The sequence below is a fragment of the Micropterus salmoides genome, unplaced genomic scaffold, assembly GCF_014851395.1.
Source record: "Micropterus salmoides isolate LMB-PRFRI ecotype aquatic unplaced genomic scaffold, ASM1485139v1 Ms_hic_scaffold_3, whole genome shotgun sequence".
Taxonomy (NCBI): domain Eukaryota; kingdom Metazoa; phylum Chordata; class Actinopteri; order Centrarchiformes; family Centrarchidae; genus Micropterus; species Micropterus salmoides.
Window position 1 is genome coordinate 37508933 of NW_024042261.1, and position 26277 is coordinate 37535209.

Below are 26277 nucleotides of genomic sequence, written 5' to 3' on the forward strand. Positions count from 1 at the left end.
TCAACAACAAACGGCCGACTGTGTTTGTAGAAACAGCAATAAGCTCAGTTTTGTGTGTCAACAGACAAGCTTATCTATGTCAGGTGTGTGTGTGTGTGTGTGTGTGTGTGTGTTAATGTATTTGTGTGTTTAGTTTCTGGCATTTGCACTTGAGTTTGTGTGTGTGTGAGTATTCAAACTTCAATAAAACGTGTCTGTCTGTCTGGATAGATAGATAGATAGATAGATAGCCATAGTTTCAAAATGAACCATAAATATTTTTACACGTCTCACAATAACATTACAGACCTCTAACATTGTGTTTTGTGGGCGCTGCTGTAAGCTCGCACGCTCACACACTTTGGCATCCGACTCGGGACAACCAATTTTCTTTTAAGGTAACTACAGTAACGGTCTATTTATGTCACTCATTTATCAGAGGGCGATGAAGCTAGCCGCACCTAAATTTGGAGTGCACACGTATTTAAGCATTTATGGTAACTGAACCAGCCCAGAGCGAGCTGACAGGCAGGTTAGAGACTTTATCCTGTCAGTTTGTCTCTTTACAAAGAGAAGTGCTGCAGTATGAGAGTCCTACCTGAAGAGAGGCTGTGAAGTCTTCATGTCACGCCGTACGAGAACCACATACAACGTTATTTATCAAACCGGGTCGGACTGGATGGATTTAGCGCGAGGGGGATGCACATGCCCGCACGGTTCTCCTTCACCCTGCAGCCGTCCTTCAGAACCCCAGGCTACCAATTTCACTGTATCTAACGTTAGGAACATCAGGAGAGACGTGGATATGTCATTTATTTCAGAAGCTTTTTTTTTTTGTTATATTTGTTGAAATTATCTTTACAACCCGACAGCAATCAATAAATCAAAATGTTCTTACACAAAAAGGAAAAGAAATGAAGGTAATGAAGAAATGTGGTATCTATGGCTGCTGCAGGACTGTAATAAGCCGGGCCAAAGCCTGATGAAAGAGTCAGGGAAATGATGGCTGCTCTACCTGCCTACCTGTCTCTGCCCATGCCCTCACTGTGCATGAACATGTGTTTTGGAAAAGTGGCTTTGGAGGGACAGAGTGTTTATTTTCTGTTGAATACTTTCAAAATCTAGCTGTTTCTCGCTGGTTGTCAAGTTGTTATAATCTTTTTTTATTCCTTTTATCTGACATGTTGCATTTTGGGATGAGACTGCACATGAACACACACAAACACACACGCTCACATTAGCATCAGCCAGCAGAAAGCACATTCTCTGCAGAGAGCTGATTGGTGTTTCAAATGTCGGCCTCGTTTCCGCTGTGCTGTCTTCATTCATGGATTATGTAAAATTATTCAAGATTGACTCCAAAAGACAACCACGCACGCACGCACGCACACACAGACAGACAATGCTGTATAAACAGCAGCAACGCTCAGATTTAACTTGTAAAATTATTTAAATTCAGTCTTCCCAAACACGCACATGATTGGATTGTGAGTTTATACATGTATAAACTCACACTAGCGACATTCAGAAACATAATTAAATGGGTTCAGATCACAAAAAAAAACTGTCACATAATTAGACTCTGTCTCTTTGTAAAACACACACAAACGCCATGAAACCATGATGCTTTGAAAAAGTACAGTCATTAAATGTTTAACACACACACATACAGTAAATCAGGAGGCATTCTCTCTCTCCGTGTGTGTCATGTGACCCGTCTTCTGCTCCACAATCACACTGACACAGAGATGAGATGAAGTGATCTGACTGATGATTGTCTTCACCCAGCCATGATGCACCCTCACACACACACACACACACACACACACACACACTCAGAGACCCTGTCGGGAGCGTACAATTGCCACAACCCCCTCGAGTCACCTCAGCGACACTCTGAAATCTTTCAAATAAGCTTTTCAACCGAGTTGTTAGATTACAAGGCAAACTGAGGGCAAACAACTGATCCCTGTGGTTAGGAACAGACACAGGTGTGTGTGTGTGTGTGTGCGCGCATCCCATCCTCGACACGCCTGAACCGCTGTTTGATTGGGATGGACTGGGGTTTGGTAGCCCCAAGACAGTCAGTTCTTCTTCCACCTTCTTCAGAAACGCACCGGCAACCAGATAGCCAACATATACTGTGCTTTTAACCACAAAAAAAAACAAAATAAGGAAGCATGTTTAGGTCCAGCAAGAAACCCCTGTGCTTGCTGTAGACAGGTCCTTATGGGAGATCACCCAAGCAGTCAGTACACGCCCGCACAGTCCCGAGAGGAGGTCTGTAAGAGAACAGGTTTCACACGGGACTCAAACCTTGGTCTCCTGGGTGAAAGTCCTGCGTTTCTTTGCCATCAAACCCCAGCCACATCCTTAGGCCGACTTTCTCACAATTTGTCGTGGAGAACGAGTTGGCTCTACGAGCCGGAAAAAGAAATCATGACAATGAACAAATTACACTTATACTATAAAGCCTGCTTTTACTAATTGAAATATACAATTCTGTATAGAATTGTGCAATTATTTCTTACTAATTCTATTCAATTTTCATTTTTATTTTTGTTATACAACTAGAATAAATATCCTTGACATATCCCACTGTTTAATCATCGCAATGACAGAATATTTTAATGTGCTGCAGATGAAGAATCTTGCATATTTATTTCTCGCAACAAATAATAACGTAACAGTGGAAGTGGTACAAATGAAAAGCTGTTTGGGAGCCTCTCGGAAAGGAACTCTGTCATTTCACTTTCTCTATAGTTACAGTCATAAGGCCACTAAAGGTCGCAGCCTAACAATAAGCATAAATAAGGGTCGTCAAAGCTGCTGCACATTTGACCTATACGGCCATTTCCTCTGGTGAGGGCGGCTGAGTAAAGGACCTGTGTGGGAGCCGATGATTAGTTACCCCGTAGTCCTACTGGAAGTAAAAACTCACAACTCATTTGTAATATAAAAAAAAATTATTTGGATGATTGTGAAATAATTTAGTTTTTTAATAATAATTCTTGAACCATTTTTCATCCTCAGGGTGACCAATAAAAGTCATCTCCGTGAAATTGGGCGGGTGCACTTGAAGCACTCAATCCAAACCAAATAATAAATACAATCATTACCACTTTAAGCTGTTGTTCTCTGTAATAGGCCAGAACCACATTTGAGCATTGGTGATGAGTATGGATCCATACACTGCTTTTAAAGATAACACACTATAAACAGAGACCTCACATTTTGAGTAATGAGTGAAAACATAATTGCATTATATAACAGAGGGATCAAACCTCCCACTATGTGTGAAAAGGACAAAATCTCATCATTGTGCTTATGTTTTTGTGATGCGTTCGGCTGCTCGGTGGAGGTATGAGAGTGTCAGTAATTGATATCAGCGAACTATCAACATCTCTGACTTAAACTCATTCTGATTGGGCTGGTGGCTGGCAGTGATAATGGTATTCCTGTTTGTTCAGGAGATGAGCTGTTCCCAGGGGAGCCTGGGAAATGCAAATGGTGTGATAATGTCACCAGAGGGGTCCTGAAGCCACTGAGATTACACGCCGTCATTAAAAAATCTACCAAGACTACTTCCTCCCTCTCGCTGTGAGGAATACTACACTCAAAGTAGTCATTACCTGTATGGATGAGAGAAGTGATTTAATTTAAAGTTTAAAGTTTCACATCTGTGCTTTTTTAACTAAACTGAAGAAGCAGCCAATAGATTTTCAAATAGAGAAGATTACTGATATGTGATATCTAAACATGTTGTCCAATATTCCCATGAACACAAGGCTTTATTCCAAATGGAGCTGTAAAATATATCACCAGTATCACAAATCACCCTCTGTCCTTAGACCCTCCTGAGCTTTAGATCCATCTTTAACATTATTAGACTTTTACCCTTTTTCAGTCACAAACTGTGTGTTTTGTGCTAGTCAGTATTTTTTTTTATTTAAAATCCAGTTAAATCCATACCCGTGTTGCACTTGTAACGGTCTGGGTCTGTGTTTTCTTGGTAGAGCTAATGTTAGTTCGAAAAAGGGGCGAAAAAAAAAAACTCCCAGCCAGACAGACTGGTTTCTGGTATTCCCACGATGCTCGCCGTTTTTTATTAACACATCAACCTTATTAGCCCGGTCGTACGGCTACTGTCGTATCATACATGAGTAAAACAGAGTGTGTTACTTGTGAGTTGAGAGCTCAGCAACATGAAACAGACTAGGCGATGACGTTTCTCCCGTATCTAGGCAACACAGAGTCTTAAAGGCACATTTCACAATTTCGGCTGTTACACACTACAGATCAATGTAAAATGCTGTAGTGATCAGGATGTGGAAAGAACGCTTTTAGACTGAGTTAAGAAACGCAACTTCAGATTCTCAATATGTGGAACAAGACGGTGACACATCATTTCCTTTAGACTGTGAATAAATATTCTTTATTTCATTAAAACTAGAAAGTATAGTGGATTGTCTAGCAGGGAAGAGAGGACCAAAAAGCTTTTGAATAAAAAATGTAAATCTGATTGATCATTGTTACATTTTCTAATAGTTTTCGATGTTAAATAGCCTACCATTTATATAGAAAATCAATCTGTAAAAAGTCACGGCTGTGTGGGTTGGAAATGCAGTACAGTGCACACTTGGTATTGTTACCAAATATCGTTTGGCTGCTCTTGAGTATTGCCACAATACATCTCCTAGTTCCAGTGGAGCTCTCTATGTGAATATGAGAATGTCAGTCAGGTGTTTCTGCGAAGCGCCCACATTTTCAGCCTGCTTTTCCTGCAAATATCAATAAAAATTCAACATTGGTCGGAGCTGCTGAGTGCAGGCTGTGGAGGCTTTTTACAGCAGAGCCAAACAGTAAACTCGCATCACATTATTCGCCGCTCCAAACAAGGCGCACACAACAAATCGCTGATTGCCTGCAATCCTGTGATCAAACAGTAGCAAACACAATAGGCTTTCTGGACAAAATCCAAAGATCATTGATTTGGAGAAGTGCGATGTGCGTGATCAAAGGCTTATTAAATTGAATTTTTATGAAAGGCGAACCCGTTTTTTATTTGACTTTGATCTTTGTAGCCTTTGAGGCAGATTCCATGCTTCTGGTGAGCTGCGTTCACAGCGAGCAGAGCTGCTGGACAGTGATTGATACTGGCTGCAGTGGCATTAATATGAATGACAGTGTTCAGACATCAATCACAGCAGAGAAGAGAGCAGAAACAATGATGGGGACAAAATAAGCTTTCGTGCATGAGCGTCCACATTGCATGCTAAAGGGTGTCCTTCCTCAAAGATGTCAACAGTTTGAGATAATGGTGGTTTTAAATAGCTGGAAGAAGAACAAATATTTGAGCTTTCAGGCGTCTGTCAGCTTTTGACATTTTGAGCATAAATTAATTAAAAAACATTATTCTAGCCTTACAAAATCTCAGTTCACTGACTCTTATCTTGTAAAGCTACCTTAAATGACCTTACTGCACTGACACTATAGTTTAGGAGGGCGGTGGAAACACGACAATAATATCTGTGACAAAAGTCCCGAAGCTTTCTGATTTATTTCAAAGCCATGATCATAAAGTAGAACTTCCCAAACCCCTGTTTTGATGTTTGTGTTTGGTGTTCATTCATTCTTTTCTTCACTGTCCCGTCCTGTTTCACCTTAAACAAAGAAAGGGGTTGCTGTATGATCTGAAAGCTTAGGGAAAAGATAAGCAAGCGAACCTCAAATTTGGAATTTTTAATCACAGTATATTTGTTCCCAAAGTCAAAAATGAACCTCCATGACCATAACAACAATAACATATATATATATTGGTAACTACTCATTATTATTTACAATCTACATACTAAATAACCTACATTAAAATAAACAATAAATAAACGTTACCCGCCTATATAACCTCTCATGCCTCGATGCTGCAGAACAGCAGCGGTTTCATGCATCCAGTGTGTGGTACAGCGGTCACATGGCACGGCACTGTGTAACACACTTCAGTTTGTAAAAGCTTTGTAAAGAGCCAAAGTCGAAATACTGCATGTTACATGTTATTAGATTACTTAGTTTTGCAGGTTTGCTTTATACCCGTGAGATTTCTTTTTCCATTTCAGCTGTTGAGACATAATTGAGTTTTACAGTAGTCTGATTCAGTTGAACCACCTTGGGGATTTTTGAAGGTTGAACCTGCTGGTGGTCAATATCTTGTGCCAATATTGACTTGGCTTATTTCAGAATTTGAGCACCTCTGTGCCAAAATAGTCCAAAAAAAACAAGAAAAGAGTGTTTTGTCTCAGGCTATATTCTTGGCAGAGTGGAAACATCAGAGTGTTAGCCGGTTTTTCCAAACAGAATGCAGGTTTCAGTGTAAATAAGCTGCTGCCTTGTTGAAGAAAATCAGGTCTCGTGGGTAAAAACTGCTGACTGAGAGAAGAGTCATGACAACTCAACACGTGTTTTTTAATATATCAGGTTGCTTCCTACATCACTCTTGAATGATTTATCTAATTAGGACTGACTCGTGGGATGATGGGGATTGGATGGTGCTCACTTATTGTCCTGGCATCAAAGTAAAATATTCCACAAATTCAGGAAACAATAATAAACACAACCAGCAGTGATGACTGAGAGATGCGCCAGATTAAGGGGATATGCATTTAAATGTGCGAGCTCCTCCCACTGGTTTAAATGGCACTGAGTGATATTGATTACAGCTCTCAGTTAAAGAATGAAACTGTCAGCTTTATCCAGTGTGGCTTGTAACGAGCGTAACAGTGGTGACTGTAGAAATGAAATGACATTTAAATTCAAATGGAAAATTTCCAGGTCATACATCTACCAGTGTGTGTATTCAAAAATCCATTAACATGCCATTGCTATAAATGACATTGATTGATGTTAATTGAAATGGCAATTTTTCCTGCCTGCTGTCTCTCTCCCGCATTCACACACACAACAATATACAAATCTAAATTAATTTGAGCAGAATTAATGGGTTTCTCCTCTTGTTAGCTGTAAACTCTTTTCATCAACATATTCTTGGTGTGAGCGCCCCCTGTCACACTTCAGTCTGCAGAATTGCCCTGACTGCTACTGAGGTGAGGTCTGAATAACAATGTCAGCAGTTTAAGCATAATATTTTGGTGATGATCTAGACCTGAGATCCATATCGTTACGTCACATTTAACCCCATCTGTAATTACTCAGCTTTGTATTTGCACATATTTTATCTGAAAATCATTCCTGGACAAATGATAAATTTAAGGCTGCAGCCTGGAACTGTAAAGAATCATTTGCGCTTTACCGAGTGCTTTCTAGTTACCCGTGGAAATGATTGCTTTGCTGGGCTATAGCTTCAAATAAATCACTGGTTCTTTCAATCTATTATTAAAGCCGGAGTCTTCCTGTGGAGCTGCTCGGTTTATGAGCAGGGTGCTGTTGGAGAAGAGCATGCATACTCAGTCAACAACCCTCACATTTAAGGGTTCAGCCTCATAAAGAGCATTTGCAACAACGGACGTGTTGCGGTCACCAATTACTTCACTTCATTTTCATCTTTTAGGACGCGCAATTATTTCTGTTCCATTTGCTGTCACTAATAAGGCCTCTACGTAATAGACTTCAGGCATCTGTTAGTATTGGAGCTATGGGCGCCAGCACTTTTAACTTTCTTCTGTGTTTATTTAAATGTGTGTATTGATCCAGATGTGACCTTTTCTGAACTGAATGTCTTCAGTTCTTTTGGTTTATTATTGTAGGTGTTATGTAACTGCTGCTTCTGTGTGTTTGCTGTCTTTTTTTAATCCTACAGTATGGGATTTCATTTTCTTTATTTATGCAGAATTAGTCAGTATTTCTATAAATATGCCAGTTTTTTGCCAGCCTGGCTAATCGTTTTAAGTCCAGTCCTTTGGTGAGATGTTCTAAATCAAAATGTGTTTATAGCATTATATTTTTATATGTAGGTTACTAATACTAGTACTAAGGCTTCCCTTGATGGTTATGTCCTACGTCTGCGGCTTATTTGCTTTAGTAATTAGATACATTTTATGTTTTGTTTTTTATTTTGCTGCATTTTACTTTCTTCTCTTATGGTCCAGATTCTTATTCCACGTCCCATGTGTGTATTCATGGACCTCAGAGAGACTGGCAACTAGGGTTGGGCGATGGCTGACAGATGGTAGATGGTCGATGGACCGATTTACTTATAAAAAAGAACTCCTTTTTTGTTATAAATAGTATGAATGAACAAAAGTACAGCTGATTATGTCAACTGAGTGCTGTGTTTTGTGGTGGCAGAGCACCCTCTGGTGGATAAACTATGCAACGACAACACTCATAACATGTATTCTGTTTCTTTTGTAATCGTCAGTCGTCAGCTGTTATAAACACGATACATATTTATCTGCAATTAGCTCATATTGGCTGATAATATCAGCACACTGATTTATGAGTCTAGCTTTATTACATGCATCCAGCACCTTCTTCAGATACAGCAGAGATGTCAGCAGTCTCACTATGTCATTGGTAAGAAAGGTAACGCTCAGTCTGTATTACTATGAATGAATCCTACTCAGACATCCCCCACCAGTGCAGCAGCATCATCAGTAGTTGGCCCTGTGGATCAAGTTATTATTGATTTTAATCCCATTTGAAAAGCATCATTCAACAACAGCAAGCTGACTGTGGCAGAGCAGCACTGTGAGCCAGACAGACTGGCATCATGTGTCAGACTGTGGCAGAACTGTTCAGCTCAGTTTCGTAGCTCCTGCTGTGAGAGGCGTCATTATCAGTATGTAATATAATGTCTGGCTAGTGGAGCTTAGCAGTAAAGCACTTCAGCACTTTGCGAGACCACTTTCTTTGTTCCGATCAAGTCGCGCTGAGATCAGACTGTGTTTTTCAAAATAAAAGAGCAAGGGACATGTCATTAGTATTGCCTGTGGGTGATTATGTTGGGTAGCAACATACAAATCACGTAACTTCCCATTATAAATGGTTTAAACTGAGCAGGATGTCTTAGCGACGAAATATAATTTAGTGTCGTGCATGTAATGTAATGATTAATTCGTTAAAGTTTTATGAATTATGGCTAAACACATTTCAGCTTTACTTAAGTTACCTTAACCCTAATTTGAGGAGACAAAAACCAACAATAAATGTAAGTATGGTGTGGCATGTCCATGGTCTTATATCTCCGTGAAACTCCATTGTGTCCAAAAACATCAAAAATGATAAAAAGGTTGTTTGTCTCAGCTCAGTAAACTGCAGTGTTAAAGTGTCTAAGCTACTCTTACAGATCACAATTGCAGATGATTGCATGCTTTGACTTTTGTAATATCCAAGACCATTATCTTTACCTTAACAAAGTGCCTAAACATAACCATAAAAATGCTAATCAGTTGCTACAAGCAGATATTGCAGGAAAAACAAATGAAATATGTTGATTTACAGAAGCCTTCTTTAAAAGCTCTTCCTCAACGTGCGGAAGATAACACGGGTGGTGTTCCACTTCTCCCAAAACATGTTTGCATATCAACGTAATATCAAGGAGATGTTGTTACGATAGTACATAGTATACATCAAAGAAGAATACTGTGGGGAAAACGGAGTATGCCAGAGCAGCATGTGATGTTGAACAAATAATAGGGAGCACTGTATGGATTACAGCAGCAAGAGCATGTACAAGATCAGGGCAGCAGTGGAGCTTAATGAGACAAAGACTAAATGAGTTCAGAATATTTACAGAGATAAATATGAAGTGGTCGTTCCTGCTTTGGCTCCTTCAGTCCTCTTGCTTCTTTCTATACCTCTGTCATTCTTTTTTTCTCTGGTTTCAGTCTCTGCAGTAGTGTACAGCTCACTGTGCACATTTGTAAAGATGTAGCACAACATCCCCACCAACAGGATGGAAAATGCAACTTCTGGGACATAAATTGTCACCCTTTTCTGCTTTCTACCTTCCCTTCTTACCCTTATTTCTCTCATCAGCCCCCTCCTCCCTTCCTGATAATTTTCCTCCTTCTGTCCTCAGCAAACTTCTCTCCACCTCCTCTTTTCTCCATTTCAGACTTTTTATTTGCTCCTTTTTTGCCCTTTTCTTCATGTCCTTCACTTTCCCATTCTCTCTGCTTCCTCGATGAGATCCTTATTGTCTTTTATTTTCCTTTACAAGTAATCAGAGCAACGAAACGTGACATGGCGCTGAGCGACAGCAAAATGTAAACAGACAGCGTGCGGAGATGATTGATGGTGTAGCATTGATATGTCCGAGAACGCCGTCAGAATCCGGAGGTCCAGTTTGTTTAACACTGACACCACATCGGCACTCCTCATTGCACCAAACCCACCTTTTATTAAATAAACAGTTGGGATTGGCTCAACTCATGCCAGGTCGGCTGGAACGGCTGGAACTCTATCTGATTGGGTGTCTGCAAGAGCAAATAAATCGTGAGCCAGCAGATTCTTCTGGTTCCCAAACTAGCAGCAGGGCTTTAGTGTCAAGATTTCCCCCTCAGGATGAATCCTTCTGACTTTAATGATCCCCTGCTCTTTCACCTGCACAAGGTCTATTTTCACTGTAAAATATTATATTAATATTAATATATACACCAAATGGGTTGCCAGAACTAACACATTTATGCTTCCAACACTGTCTTAATGACCTCAGTCGTTAGCGGTGGTGATGGGACAGTGGATAAGACACATGCCTTTGGTGTGAGAGACCTGGGTTCAAGTCCACTGTGACACACCATTGTGTCCCTGAGGAAGACACTTAACCCCTCGTTGCTCCAGAGAAGTGCGACCTCTGACATGTATAGCAATTGTAAGTCGCTTTGGATAAAAACGTCAGCTAATGAAAAATAATTAATTGTGATTATATGAAGTTTCATCTTGAGTTTGAAATGTTATGCTTAAAGAGTAAAATGTTTAGATGGACAATCAAGTCTCCATGAGGATTAATTGTTTGTGATCATGTGACCTTTCATCTAGCGCCATCATCAGGTACTTTTTAATTTTTCCAGTACTTTTGCTAATTAGGTACACATCAGCATGTTAGCATTGTCTTCAGGGGCATGTTAGCATGCTGAAGTTAGTATTTAACTCACTGTGCTTAAGTAGAGCCCATAGATTATATAAAAATATATACATTATATATAGACACTCGCATGGCTGCGTGCTTAGTTGCTTACTTAGTTATGTGACTTAAAGTAATGATAATATTTGAGAGGCACAAACTGTGAAGGACTTGTCCTGTGGCCATGTTCATAGAAAATAAATCGGTAAAGATGGTGCTGTCAGACGAGGCGAGTGCAAAGTAAGAATGAAAAGGCTGATGCTCTCAGTAGACCCTCTGTGTATTTGGAATTCAGTGTTATTCTAATAGGCAAGGTCTCAAGTCAACTCAATCAACATGGAAATTAACATATTCATCTTTCAATCATGCATTTCATTTTCATTTCATACTGAACATGAAACGAGGACGAGTCACTCAACAACGCATCCCAGACACATCTTGTGTGGTTATGTATGTGCATACATGAATGCATTATTAACATGCTGTTAAAATTAAGAAAACCTTACTTGGGGAGGCGTTTGAGAGATGAACACAATAAAATAGAGATGGAAGGTATTTGGAGAGATGCAGGAATAAATTATTTTTAAAGGGCTAGAAATGGAAGGACAGATACAGAGGGATGGATAGAGGCAGGGCTTCAGACAGAGAAAAATGGGTGGAAGGGGGAAAGGAGGGATGTCTTCTATGTCGGAAGAGCTGAAAACAGCTGAAAAGAGTTTGAGAGAAGACAGGATAATAGGGAGGAGAGGGATGATGGGAGGACTCTGGTGGAAAGATAAGTGGAGGGATGGAGAAAAGGAGCTATGCAATTGAAATGAGAAGAGCCTTTAGTCGAAAAGGTTGCGATGAAAGGACGGAGGAGAGGGCGACAAAGATGGAGAAGTGCATGTAGTCTGCAAAAGAGCTGCTTTGCATTTTTCTCACGCTGAGCTGGCCTGACTAAACAAATTAAATCTGTTCTCAGAGCAGCAGTGTTCCTTAGAGACCCAGCATCACATTGCACCTAGATTGTACCGCAATATGGTCTAAAGAGAATCTTCTAAAAGTAAACACTTTAAAAAATCGGTATTCACTATGATTGCTGCATTGACTGATAATTTGGTGATATGACTGTAAACCAATGACTCTGTAGTGGAGATGATTGGTCTCACATCCTGTGAATGGATTAACTATGTCTGCAATGATCAATCAGGATCCTCGGGTCAGTTATAGAGCTTTCTGGATTCACCACGGACGGGGGAACAGTTAGACATCAAAATGTAATTTGTCGCTTTTTTTGTTTTAAATTTAATGTAATCGCCTTGAACTTTTCATATAGAGCAGATCAAGACCGTACTCTTTTAGTGAGGGGGGGGGGCGGCATCCAACACGCCCCCTGAGGAGGCCCGCCTCACACTTTGAAAAGCCCTGCTATAGACTAACTAAGTGTAAACAAATCGCTCCACATTTTCTCCACATCAATTTCTTGCAGGCTAAGATCAACCCTAAATACCGAACAGAGGGCAGTAATATGGATCACATGATACTGCTGCTCCTTCAAACGTCACTACACTTCTGTTTTTCATCTTTCCGGCTTTATTGCCGAAACACGTGTTACCTCTGATCTAAATCCAGACCCACCCGGCCCAAACAACCGGACCAGGCGCCAGAGCGGGTGCGGTGATCGGTCAGAGGAGAGCAAAGAGAGCCCGAGATAAGAGCCATGTTGGCCAAGCTTGGACTTAATTCTGCTCCTAAAGGTCCGGTCTGGACAAAATGGGATCTGTTTATTGTGAGGCTGAAAGCATATTATCATCTGGTTGCTGCTGTTTACTTTCACCCAGAATGCAAAATGAATACTGCGGAACGTTCTTGGTGTACACGTGTCTGTATATATTTATATAAATAACTATATTGTTATAGTTATATTATATAGTATATTTTGTTTTATTTATGTTACCATATTTTAATATACACTTAATTATATGTTGTTGCATGTAGCATGAAGGGACTACAAATTTTGTTCTGTTAAGCAGCCTTGTGCTGGATAATGAGAAATAAACAACCTTGCATTAGCTGATGAAGTAATATGGCAACTATAGTATGTTGCACAGAATAACGTTAGCAACTAGTCGACAACATTATCTAACTTACTAAAACACAAGATCACAGAATGTTTCATGTGCTGTGCAGAAACTAACTCCATGAAGTTAGAGTGTGTTTTGTTGCTGTGTGTACGGTTCAGATTCATCAGGCAAGAGGTTCAGGAGCGCGTAACAGCCAATGGATTTACTGGAGCGTCTCACCTGGAGTCTTCACATAGGAATAGGCATACTGGGGGTCAGAGGTAACAGAAAAACCTGGTGGATTGTGTATGTGTGCAGTTACAAACCCTTCACACACAGGCAATAAAAAAATATTAATTTCATTAGCCCTTTGTAATGATAATAATAATAGGAATAGTTATAGTAAATGTAGCAGCGGGTGTTGAGCGGGAACATGGGGGCAACAGGTGACTCGCAGCCACAGATCCAGACTCACTACAGTGACACTTTGTAGTGAGTCACGAGTTACTCAAAGACATGTGTAGCCGCTAAATCTACATCTAAAAACACTGAGGGTTGCGTAGACAGGCAACTAATTGACGTGCTCGCCCAGCCGCAGAAAAGGCAAGAGCAAACAACGTTATTTCGTTAAGCTGATGATACACGGAGCGAAAGAAGTTGTATCATCAGCTTTAGGTCTAGTGAAATAACGAGGTTTGCTCTTGCCTTTTTTTTGTTCAGTGTTATTGTTTACTGATGATGGTCTTCAGGTACATCCATAATACAGTCCTTAAACATCCACTGAATCAAAGATCTGAACGAACACACAACGCGCCCAGTGTAGCGTACCTAGCAAAGCGGTCAAAAAACTGTAGCTGCTCCAGTCCAACACCTGTCACCTGTGTGCAGCTTTCTGCTTACATTGTGTTGGATGCAAAGCTGAAAGGTTCCACCTACTGGACACACTAGTGTTCTGCACGCAACACAAAAAACATACAGTGGGTACGGAAAGTATTCAGACCCCTTTAAATTTTTCACTCTTTGTTTCATTTCAGCCATTTTCCAAAAATCAAAAAAGTTCATTTTATTTCTCAGTAATGTACACTCAGCACCCCATCTTGACAGAAAAAAACAGAAATGTAGAAATTTTTGCAAATTTATTAAAAAAGAAAAACTGAAATATCACATGGTCATAAGTATTCAGACCCTTTGCTCAGTATTTAGTAGAAGCACCCTTTTGATCTAATACAGCCATGAGTCGTTTTGGGAAAGATGCAACAAGTTTTTCACATCTGGATTTGGGGATCCTCTGCCATTCCTCCTTGCAGATCCTCTCCAGTTCTGTCAGGTTGGATGGTAAACGTTGGTGGACAGCCATTTTCAGGTCTCTCCAGAGATGCTCAATTGGGTTTAAGTCAGGGCTCTGGCTGGGCCATTCAAGAACAGCCACGGAGTTGTTGTGAAGCCACTCCTTCGTTATTTTAGCGGTGTGCTTAGGGTCATTGTCTTGTTGGAAGGTAAACCTTCGGCCCAGTCTGAGGTCCAGAGCGCTCTGGAAAAGGTTTTCGTCCAGGATATCCCTGTACTTGGCCGCATTCATCTTTCCCTCGATTGCAACCAGTCGTCCTGTCCCTGCAGCTGAAAAACACCCCCACAGCATGATGCTGCCACCACCATGCTTCACTGTTGAGACTGTATTGGACAGGTGATGAGCAGTGCCTGGTTTTCTCCACACATACCGCTTAGAATTAAGGCCAAAAAGTTCTATCTTGGTCTCATCAGACCAGAGGATCTTATTTATCACCATCTTGGAGTCCTTCAGGTGTTTTTTAGCAAACTCCATGCGGGCTTTCATGTGTCTTGCACTGAGGAGAGGCTTCCGTCGGGCCACTCTGCCATAAAGCCCCGACTGGTGGATTGCTGCAGTGATGGTTGACTTACTACAACTTTCTCCCATCTCCCGACTGCATCTCTGGAGCTCAGCCACAGTGACCTTTGGGTTCTTCTTTACCTCTCTCACCAAGGCTCTTCTCCCCCGATAGCTCAGTTTGGCCGGACGGCCAGCTCTAGGAAGGGTTCTTGTCGTCCCAAACGTCTTCCATTTGAGGATTATGGAGGCCACTGTGCTCTTAGGAACCTTAAGTGCAGCAGAAATTTTTTTGTAACCTTGGCCAGATCTGTGCCTTGCCACAATTCTGTCTCTGAGCTCTTCAGGCAGTTCCTTTGACCTCATGATTCTCATTTGCTCTGACATGCACTGTGAGCTGTAAGGTCTTATATAGACAGGTGTGTGGCTTTCCTAATCAAGTCCAATCAGTATAATCAAACACAGCTGGACTCAAATGAAGGTGTAGAACCATCTCAAGGATGATCAGAAGAAATAGACAGCACCTGAGTTAAATATGAGTGTCACGGCAAAGGGTCTGAATACTTATGACCATGTGATATTTCAGTTTTTCTTTTTTAATAAATTTGCAAAAATTTCTACATTTCTGTTTTTTTCTGTCAAGATGGGGTGCTGAGTGTACATTACTGAGAAATAAAATGAACTTTTTTGATTTTTGGAAAATGGCTGCAATGAAACAAAGAGTGAAAAATTTAAAGGGGTCTGAATACTTTCCGTACCCACTGTACATAGCTTTTACATGTGTGACGTGTTCTTCAGCTCTGTGGTGACAGTTATGGATGTCTACCTCACAGTGATCACCAGTAAAACTTTTTATTCACTTTGTGGCTGAATGAACTTTTGTGAAGTTTGAAGTATTCTCATTGAAGTGACAAATTTGTGAATTCCAGGTGTCACTTATTATTGCTTGCAAGTCTCCTGTGCTCACGCTCCCATCTTGTGCAGACTCTTCAATTACCCATTGACATTTGAGCGTAGTCTCGGTTGGGTTTTGAATTCTCCTGATCATTTCCACTGAATTTATCTCATTGCATTACATCTCTGCCATTACTTCCCCACATTTAGCTCGTATCCTGCGCTCCTACCCTGTTATGAGGACATGTGCAGACTTCCCGTTCTGTATTCTGTGCTGCAGTTGGGGCACAGTTTGAATATTTTAGCACCGTAAATAAAAGAGCGTGTCTCTTTCCGCTGTTATTTGCAATCGACCTTCCTCCAGTCACTCGGCATCTAACTCAGAGGAACTTTTTAGAGTGTGTACATGCGGGCGTACGCATGCATGCATGAATGAGTGTGTGTGTTGGCATGCCTCCCTTTTGCATATGTCTCTCCAACTTGTGTGTGTTTTATTTTTCACTTCGCATGAATTTATTCAGGGCTTCACTGAGCTGAACGTAGAAACCGAATGGAGAGAAATCAATATCAATGTAAATGTATTCCTTTATTGCCTTGGCTGGAAACGTTGGTTTAGTCTCATTTTTATGCACAGAAACATCTATGAAATTTATGAAGTGAGGCAGATAACCACACAGAGGATAATTTATGTTCTTTTAATGTCCTCCTCAGATTGTAATCATGAGAGTGCAGTGAGCTTAAATGATGATATGAGTACTGTTAACTCTCACTTCCCCAGGACAACTTACTCAGCAGAAAAAAAAACAGAGGCTGCACTGACAAACTCCTGATTTTGATTTACCTCCACCCTCTTTCACACTCTCTCCTGCTGTCACCCCCTGCTCTTCCTCCCGTCCTGCTTGCAGTCTTTTCCATCCTCCCCTCTCTCGCGAATACTTTTTTCCTGGAAATTCTGGGTTTGTTTGCAAAAGCATAGAAGATGTGCTGATAAAACACACGGTTATCTCACATGCCGTGTCACAGGGAGAAATAATCTTCATTTAGAGACCCATACGGCAGTGGTCGTGCGGGGATAGATGATGATCTTTGCTGAACAACAAAATCTTTAAATCAAATTGAGGGTCGATGATTTGGGAAAAGCATTACATATTTACATTTTTGAGTTTTGTGTGTGCAACAGCTATATGCGTGAACTGACTTCTGCTGTCGTTTCTCTCTTTGTGTTGCAGCAGCAGAGTAGCCATGGTTGTCGTCTCCTGGCAGGCCTGCCCTCTCCTCCCCTTCCTCCTCTTCGTCCTCCTGTCCTCCCTCCCCTCCTGCTCCTCCTCCATGCTGTGTCCGAAGCGGTGCACCTGCCAGAATCTGCTGCCGTCCTACACTGTGCTGTGTGCCAAGACGGGCCTCCTCTTTGTCCCGCCCAACATTGACCGCCAGACGGCTGAGCTCAGGCTAATGGACAACTTCATCACAACGCTGAGGCACCGCGACTTTGCCAACATGTCCAGCCTGGTCAGAGCTCAGTTTTCTAAACACCTTTACATTCATGTTTACATTAATTTGTACAGTCTAATTCCATTTAGAGCAGAATACTATAAATGTTAAGTAAAAGCCAAGTGATGTTCCTGATGTTCTTTATTGCGATAATGAGGAGTTAACTGTGCTGCTAACAGAACTCAGGCTTTTATTTATAGAACTCATCATCACCAGATACTGTATATTACAGTGATAGTTCAGGTTTGTTGTGGAATGAGCCCTGCTGTACCTGCAGTTGCAGGTTCTGTAATTTTTTTCAAGCCTCAGTCCATCACATTCAGTGCCAGCACCGGCTTCAGTGTGAACTTTATGTAGTGAGGCTTAAAGTACGGGTGTGGATTGGCGTGTACCACTTTTATATGCTAAAGTTTTTTAACATCTGTCCAGAACCTTTAATCATAGTTTATTTGCAATAACCACAGTGTTTCCTGAACCTTTACCATACCTACTGCAGTTATACCCATCATCAGGATGTGGCTGTCCTGTTGTAAAACTGCACCCATTCTGTTGCAAAGAAGTCAGCTAAACGTTCTAAATATATCTATTTCTGTTTTTTTCTGCCAGTTAATGTGCTGTTATCTCCACCAGTAGCTTAATTAAATTAAGGAGGAAGGCGTTCTGGGAAATGGTGGACATCAGTATTTTAAATAAGAGCGGAGTGAAGTGGCTACACCAAAAGGGTAAATTGCATCACTTGAGTTCAGAAAAACGTCTGGAATGAACTGAGCATCAGATCAGACGGTCTGAAAGTATGTGAGGAAGATTTTTAAGCACACAGCGATCTGATTGACAACTCAACCCCATCAGAAACATGCAAAAGTGAAATTGAAGCCAATACAGTGAGGAGAGTTTTCATGGTTCTACCACCCTGAAGACATTACGAACATCTGCGCCTTCCATTGTAACATATTAACTGAGGTGACTCTATGATATCTTACAGATTTCACCAATTAATTCCACTGTAATCATGTAACGGAGGTCTAGAGGCTTCGCCGCATGCAGCAAAAAAGGAAAAAATACCGATGTCGTGATATTTAATTGCCAAATAGAGACACTCATCACAGCTGGAGACTCCCTTAGTGTGTGAAAAATAAGTTTCCTCTCAAGTACGATCAGAGCAGCACAGATGATGTTTGCTCACACGCAGGGCAACGTGGGAAATTAGGTTTTAATCATTTGGCTGAGCGTGACAGAGCGCCACAGATGTCTCCGGTGATCACGGCGCTTCTCCAGAACAGGTTTGTTGATTAATGCGTCTTCACACTTATGGCATTCTATGTACAGCGGAAGTATTTAGCAGACTAAAAACTCCTGACCTCATTAGTGTGTTTTCTGATAGTACTAATATCTATTACGGTAATGAAGCGCACCCATTTTATCTGTACTTCCATGCCTCAGCTGATCCACTGTACTCTAGTATTAATTACTAATATAATTATTAATGAGGGGCGACAGGGTGGCTTGGTATTTAAAGGCCTTCCTGTAACCCGACTGAATCCCCACAGCTCCAACCTGCTGAACCGCTCTTAAGTGAAATGTTAAATCCTGACCTTTGACCTCCCTGAACAGGAGGATGGAAACAGTGTCCCTCTAAAACATGGCGTAGTGTTTGACAAAAGTGAAACCTTACTAAATTATTGCTGGTATAAGTTTGAATAATCTTATAGAGCTTTTAAAAGAATAGACAGCGGGTAAGTTTGGCAACTTTTTCAGCATTGACAAGACACCTTGGCGTCAGTTTGCAAAGCAGTGGGAAGCCCCTTAACGTCCTAGTTTGGGCTGGAAACTGGACTTTCTCCTAAGACAGCGGTGATAGTTTCCTGTGTCACACAAAAAGACAACTTTTTTTTTGTTAAGTTACATATGTTACAAGTTAAGTCAAGTAAGTAAAGTGGTTATTTTGACCTAAACCAGGATCTTTTGCTAAACCTAACCAAGTAGTTTTGTTGCTAAACCTAACCAAATTGTGATGTTTCACAACAATAACCACCAGTTTTATTTTTAAAAGGTAACCAGACATTGCATATTCATTGTTGCTAACTTGACCGCGGAGCCCTACACGTCCAAAAACAGCGCTAAAGGAGTACCCAGGGTGTTAAGAAGGGACGCTTGATCTTGATCATTCAGAATCAGAATCAGACCGCTTTATGGTCATTGAACGTGGTTCAACGAGATTTGAGTGCATCTCCCCTCAATCTGCAGTCATAATAAGATAAAAGACATGAGATAAATAATAAATAATAAATAATCGACAACAAATTCACAAACGGTTAAAACTGGAATCAGCAAGAGTTAAAGGATATTGCACAGTCCACGAATCAAAACAAATATTGCAGTTAATGTAATATCTTAATAAAGAACTCTAAAAATGTTGCACAAGTTCCAGTGGCCATCGTAGCACTCAGCCATGAAGCCGAGCAGTACTGTTTCATTTGTTTTTGACAGATCAGTTCTTTTATGGCTTTTGGAAAGAAACTGTTGAGGAATCTGGAGGTCCGGGTCTTAATGGACCTGTAGCGTCTCCCAGAGGGCAGCAGAGTTAACAGGTGGCTGCCTGAGTGGGATAAGTCCTGGAGGATGTTTGTGGCCCGGGAGAGAAATCGGGATACATATAAATATAATGTCGGTGAGAGAGGGCAGTTGTGTGTTGGTGTCCATATGTGACGAGTTGTGAGTGAGTATGTGTTGTTGTCTCAGAGTCAGAGAACCAGAACGATCCAGGTTGATCCAGTATTCAAACTGAAATGTAATGTTTTCCTCTCATTAATTTCTCCACGTCCAGATCCACCTGACCCTGAGCAGAAACACCATCAGTCAGATCCGGCCGTACGCCTTCGCTGACCTCCAGGATCTCCACGCTCTCCACCTGGATGCCAACCGCCTCACTACCCTGGATGATTCCCACTTCCAGGGCCTAGTGAACCTGAGGCACCTCATCCTGGCCAACAACCAGCTGCACAGCATATCAGAGGGAGCCTTTCAGGTACGAATACTAACCCTGGTTTCATGAACCTTATCACTCTTACTGTCACATCTAGTGTCAAGAAATATCCAATAAACCGAAACAAACATTTGGAGACCAACTGCTGAGCTTTCTTCATGCAAATAAAGATACTAGTACTAATACTACACAGCTGTCGAGGCTTCTACTACTCCTGCTATTACAGCTACAGTAGCGCTACTACCTCTATGTCCCCTTACTAACACTACGACCGCATCAGGAATGATTTAGTTAGAAGTCTTGCATTCAGAATTTGAATTTTAGTGAAAGGTCAGATGAGTTTTCAGCAAAATATACTTAAGTATCAAAAGTAGAATACTCACTGGGCAGGTTTGCTCATATTTTATTTACATTATCGTGTACTATATATTACTGCATGACTATTACTGATTCATATACTGCTGGGTAGGTATACACAATGTATTGTATGAAAGATATGAATCTGGAAAGTATCAAGCGAGTTAACATGTTTCTGTAGAAGTAGTAAAAATGTTTATGTATATGTATAAAATATGGAAAAATTAAATAAAATAGTTTTTCCTAAATTTGAAACCATATTTAAAGATAATTCAATTGTAACGTGGCTTTGATCATCTTAACCTGAGATCCTCAATTTATGTGAAACAGTTTTTTATCCGCTGACTTGTTTGACACGTGAATGCAGCCACCATAGCTGCGTAAACCTAGAATATGTGATTCTGTCTCTGCATTTTAGAAGGGTGAAAACTGTAGCAAGTAACCGAAGCTGTAGCAAATTTATCATAGTTTTACTCTGTTCATTAGATTTAATATTAAAATTTAATATGTAGAAACTAGTTAGCTAAATAAATCTAGATAGACAAAATTACCCAATTACCCTCAGGCCTTCGTCAGTTGTAAATTATTAGTTCAATTTAAAACCAATCTTTGAGGTGCTGCAAATGGAGTTTTGGTTGGCCAATATATACTGTATATGTGTCATCCTCAAGCTCGGGTCCTCTACCAGAGTCCTGGGAGTCTGAGGGTTCTGCTCAGTATCTTAGCTGTTCCTAGGACGGCACTCTTCTGGACAGAGACCTCTGATGTTTTACCTGGAATCTGCTGGAGCCACTCTCCCAGTTTGGGGGTCACGGCCCCCGGTGCTCCGATCACCACTGGCACCACTGTTGCTCTTACTTTCCACATCTTTTCTAGCTCCTCTTTCAGCCCTTTAAGCTTCTCGTGTTCCTTCTTCTTGATGTTGCCGTCTCTTGGGATCGCCACATCTATCACCGCGGCCTTCTTCTGCTGCTTGTCGATCAACACGATGTCTGGTTGGTCGGCCATCACCGGTTTGTCAGTCTGGATCTTGAAGTCCCGCAGGATCTTAGCTCGGTCATTCTCAACTACCTTAGGAGGTGTCTTCCATTTTGACCTTCCAGCCCATCCTCATGGCGGATGTTCCTGTACACTATGACAGCTACCTGGTTATGGCGTTCCATGTACGCACTTCCTGCCTGCATCTTACACCCTGCTGTTATGTGCTGTACTGTCTCAGGGGCCTCCTTGCACAGTCTGCACCTGGGGTCCTGCCTGGTGTGGTAGACCCCAGCCTCTACTGATCTTGTACTGAGCGCCTGTTCTTGTGCCGCCCTCGGCCTCCCTCGCTACGCTCGGTGTACAGTCTCAGGGTGCAGGATTTGGGGTGAATCCCTCCATGCATTGTGAGGAGCTTTCTCGTCTCGATGTCAGTAGCCTCTGTCTCCTCCTTTGGACAGTTTATTATACAGGTGCTGGTGATATAATTACAATATCATCAAAAAGTTGATTTATTTCAGTAATTCCATTCAAAAAGTGAAATTTGGATATTATATTCATTCATTACACACAGACTGATATATTTAAAATGTTTATTTCATTTAATTGTGATAATTAAAACTGACAACTAATGAAAATCCCAAATCCCAAATTATATCAAGACTGAAGTCAGACGCTAGAAACTGTAGATAAATGTGTTTGTTCTGTAAAAGCCCCTTAAGGCAAACTGTGATTTTTGATATTGGGCTACATAAATAAAATTGACTTGATGGTCAATTGATGGACTGATGGTGGCGGCAGAGGAAAGGTCACGTTGTAAATCATAAGGGATTAACCTCTTCTCATTGTCAGCTTGCCAGGCTCAGACTTTTTGTTTTGTTTTGTTGAGCTATAACTTCAGTCTAAAAAGTGTCAGTACGCTCAAAACAAACTAGTTCTGAAGGCAAAACTGCTTTCTTTGGAAATGCTATCTTGCAGGACTCTCGTTAAAAGATGTAATGCATCTTACTGGTTAAAAAAAGTAAGGTAAAAATAAAATGCCGACATTTAACATCGAAAACATCCTTGTTGACATCATGTTTCCAACAATGCGCTACCTCATCGTAATTCAGCAAACTGTGGTGTTAATTCTCATTTAATTATTTACTTTCTCCTTGATTTCTATATGTTACATATAAACATACACATAGTATACATATGTGTGTGTGTACATATATATATATATATACTGTATGTGTATGTGTGTGTAGTCTGAGCTTCACTGGCACATTTGGATCGTACAAACCTCATGATTCATCACCCAAGAATTCAGTAATAGACAGCCATTTGCCTCTCAGACTCTCAGTTTAAAAAAGTTATTGCAAAGTCATTTAAAGCTCTTCAGACTATTTGTGGTGCTGAGGGTCAAGCGCTGTGTAAAAACAACGCCGCATTTCTGGCTCCGACTGTGAAATCCAACGCAATCAGCGTGCCCTGCCTGCCTCCGCTGCTCAGCTGGACTCCTTTTTAATAACCCGGCCTTAAAATAAACTGTTCTTCCCTTTTCATTAAATGACGCTGTCCTTTTTCTGCTCATTATAAGTCCAGCACGGAAGTACCATAGTGTCGCCTCAGGACAGGCTCTCAGACCTCTGCAGGACTTGCATGAAGAGAGAGCAGAGAGACGTGAACTCTGAACTCGCTAATGGACCAGACCTTCTGAACTTCAACCTGAACACCACTCTCTTTTCTCTCACTGTCATGATGGCTCTCTCTCTCTCTCTCTCTCTCTCTCTCCTTGTCTTTATCCCTCCAGCTCTCCCTCCTCCCTCTCATTGTTCAGCTAAAATGTGCACAGATTTTATTGCCCAAGAATAAGTACTATGTATGTGACTAGATTATGATTATAGATTAAACAAAACCCTCTCAGTGAGGTCAATTCAGTTAAGTCCAAATAAACTGTAAAAATAGTTTGCAGACAGGAGTTCTCATTCTGACACGTTTTTTGACGGGACTAATTGCCCACATTATGACAAATAGGTGATAACGCAAACAAAAATAAGAAGATGGCTTTCCGTGATTCTTTGCCACAAATAGCCAGTTTACTAATCAAGCTGTTAGATGTCAGATATCATAAAATGGAAGACGAGTCAAAATGTTGGTGTTGAGTGTTTGAAAAAAAACTTTGTCATTAAAAGTAATTCAGGATTTTGCAGAATTGTCCAGTATTAACTTACCTTACCTGTCGGGAACTTTCTTTACTCAAGAGGCTCGTCTTCACCTAAATTCACAGTGGCTAGGTTCCCGTTGACTCTGAATGCAACTGCTCCATGTGCTTCAAGTAGTCTGAGTTGCCTAAACATGACCAGACCTTAGCCTTTAGCCATAGGGTGTGGCAAACCAGCTGTCCTCTCTGAAGCTGAGCTTAACGTGATTCATTTTCAGCAGTTTGGACCGAAAGCAGCACACTCGTTTTCTGCTCACAGAGCTCTTGATCTCCTCCTCGCAGCTCAGTTTCTTCTGCCATTAAGAAATGATGATTGTAATGAGAATTGAGGCATTGTGACATTCAAACGCCGTCCTGATTGTGTGAATTGTGAGAGCAATTACAGAAACGACAACAACACTTTGCTGATCAACAGGCTGTTATCTCTATTCATCCCCCCTTCCTCTTACCCCCCCCCCCTTTTCGGTCTTTCTCCCTCTTTCTAGTTCTCCTCATTGTAATGTGTACTGACTCGTGGCATTTCAGCAGTGTGCTGATTATGAGAATTGTATGGAGGCAATTAGAGAAAACAGCATGTTATGTGTACAGCATTGACCAGGGTAATTGATCTCCAATTCTTTCTTTCTCTCTCTCTCTCTCTCTTCTGGTCCACCCCACAGTCCACTATATTTCTCTGTCTTTATTCCTCTCTCTTTTTTTCCTTTACTACCTTCATCTCTATCCATCCAACCTTGAATTTCTTTTTTCATCTGGTGTTTCTTTCTAAACTCGGTGCAGGAACTTTGTCTTACTTTGTCCCTTTCTGCCAACTTTTCTTACTCCACCTCTCCTCTCTATTTTCCTGTGTTTCTTTCTACATTTTTCCTCACTTCTCTCCTCTCTTTTAGATAAAAGAAATTATTTGAAGCCAGTCGTTTTTTGGGGGGGGGCTGGCTACAAAATTGGCAATTATGCTCTCTGCAATTAAAGTTGATGACAATGTTGCAAAAACAGTAAAAATATGAATCTCTGATTAAGCTCAGAGTCTCTGCCTCTGTTTCCTCCCGTAGGACTTCCTGGAGACTCTGGAGGACTTGGATTTGAGCTACAACAACCTGGTAGACATACCCTGGGAGACCATCGCCCTGCTCGTCAGCGTCAACACCCTCAGCCTCGACCATAACCTCATAGAGAGCGTCCCAGAGGGAATCTTCTCCAACCTGCACAAACTGGCCAGGTCAGGATCTCATGATAACACTGTCACTGAGCCCTAACTTCGGCTTTTCACTGGAAATACAACAAGTCTTTGTATTTAGCACCTTCATGCTTCCTTTCGCCTCTCCATAACTTTAAGTTTCATTCCAATGCACGGGCTTTAAATAGTAAATACAGCTTTAGCACATTTTGTATCCAGTAAAAACCTGAAACCTGTAACCATGATCTTGTTGTACCAAGAAAGACGATCTCAGCATTATGTTGAGTGCAGGAAACATTCATCTAAAAACAAGCTTGGTCACACGTCCGTAGGTCATTTAAATCGCCCAGATTTAAGTAATGACCTTCACACCTCTGGTACGTCTTTATACTAATGAAATGTGCTTGAAAAAGACAGAAGAAACAAATGCTCAGGTACACTGTTGTGAAATAAATGGGTGGAATTATTTCTGGAATAAAATTAACTCTTTATCTTCCAGAGACAAAAATACTTGAATGGAAGCAGAACAAAAGACTCATCAAAGAGCTCCAGTGCTTCTGTCCTCTGGGAATACATCTCTTTAAAGGGATTTTTTTGTTTTGACTGAAACGTCAGAATTAAAATAAAGCATTTCGAATTGTGTTTTGTCCAACTGTATCCGTCCTCCTGATGAGCTGCTTGTTCTGCTTTAAAGTGATTTTCAAACCAGTTAGACATCAAACTAAAGCTCTGGGCATGATGCAGCTGAAATCACAGAGCAAATCCCCGCATGTCGGACCTCCATTCAGCAGCAGTTTGCTCCACACGCTCACAGCTGGGAGATGCTCAGTACGCCCAGGTCTGTACTGCAGCCCCCCTGGAGCCGCCGGGGTTTCTGCATCTTGCTCGCGGCCATGCCAATAGTAGGTGACGGTAAATGTTACAACCCTCATTGACTTCCAGACAGAAAAGGGGTTTGAACAGTGACCTCAGACCGCTCCTCTGCCCAGCATATCTTTGCTCTGCTGCTCTGTTCAAAGAGCTGCTTGCAAATGGTGTGTTTGCCCATATTAAAACACAAATTCAGGCAAATCTGAAGTTATTATTGCTGACACAAACTTCTCAAACACACAGACTGTAATGAGCCATGGCTCTAAATCATGCAGAAAATCAGATTGTTGATGACCAAATCAGGCCATGTCATTTTTAGACATGTAATTCACTATACATTTGTTTAAGTAAACATGAATCCAATCAAACTTGCATCA

General features: G+C 41.1%; 1 protein-coding gene across 3 annotated transcripts in view; it reads left to right on the forward strand.

Annotated features, from left to right (window-relative positions):
- si:cabz01090165.1 (uncharacterized protein LOC100333421 homolog) overlaps positions 1–26277 on the forward strand; it is a 358553-nt gene that overhangs the window by 277512 nt on the left and 54764 nt on the right. For all 3 annotated transcript variants that reach the window (XM_038694085.1, XM_038694087.1, XM_038694088.1), the window contains 3 exons: positions 17071–17350; positions 20157–20357; positions 24906–25072. In XM_038694085.1, the coding sequence (XP_038550013.1) occupies positions 17084–17350; positions 20157–20357; positions 24906–25072 (635 nt within the window). In that variant the 5' untranslated portion in view covers positions 17071–17083. The remainder of the gene's footprint in view (positions 1–17070; positions 17351–20156; positions 20358–24905; positions 25073–26277) is intronic.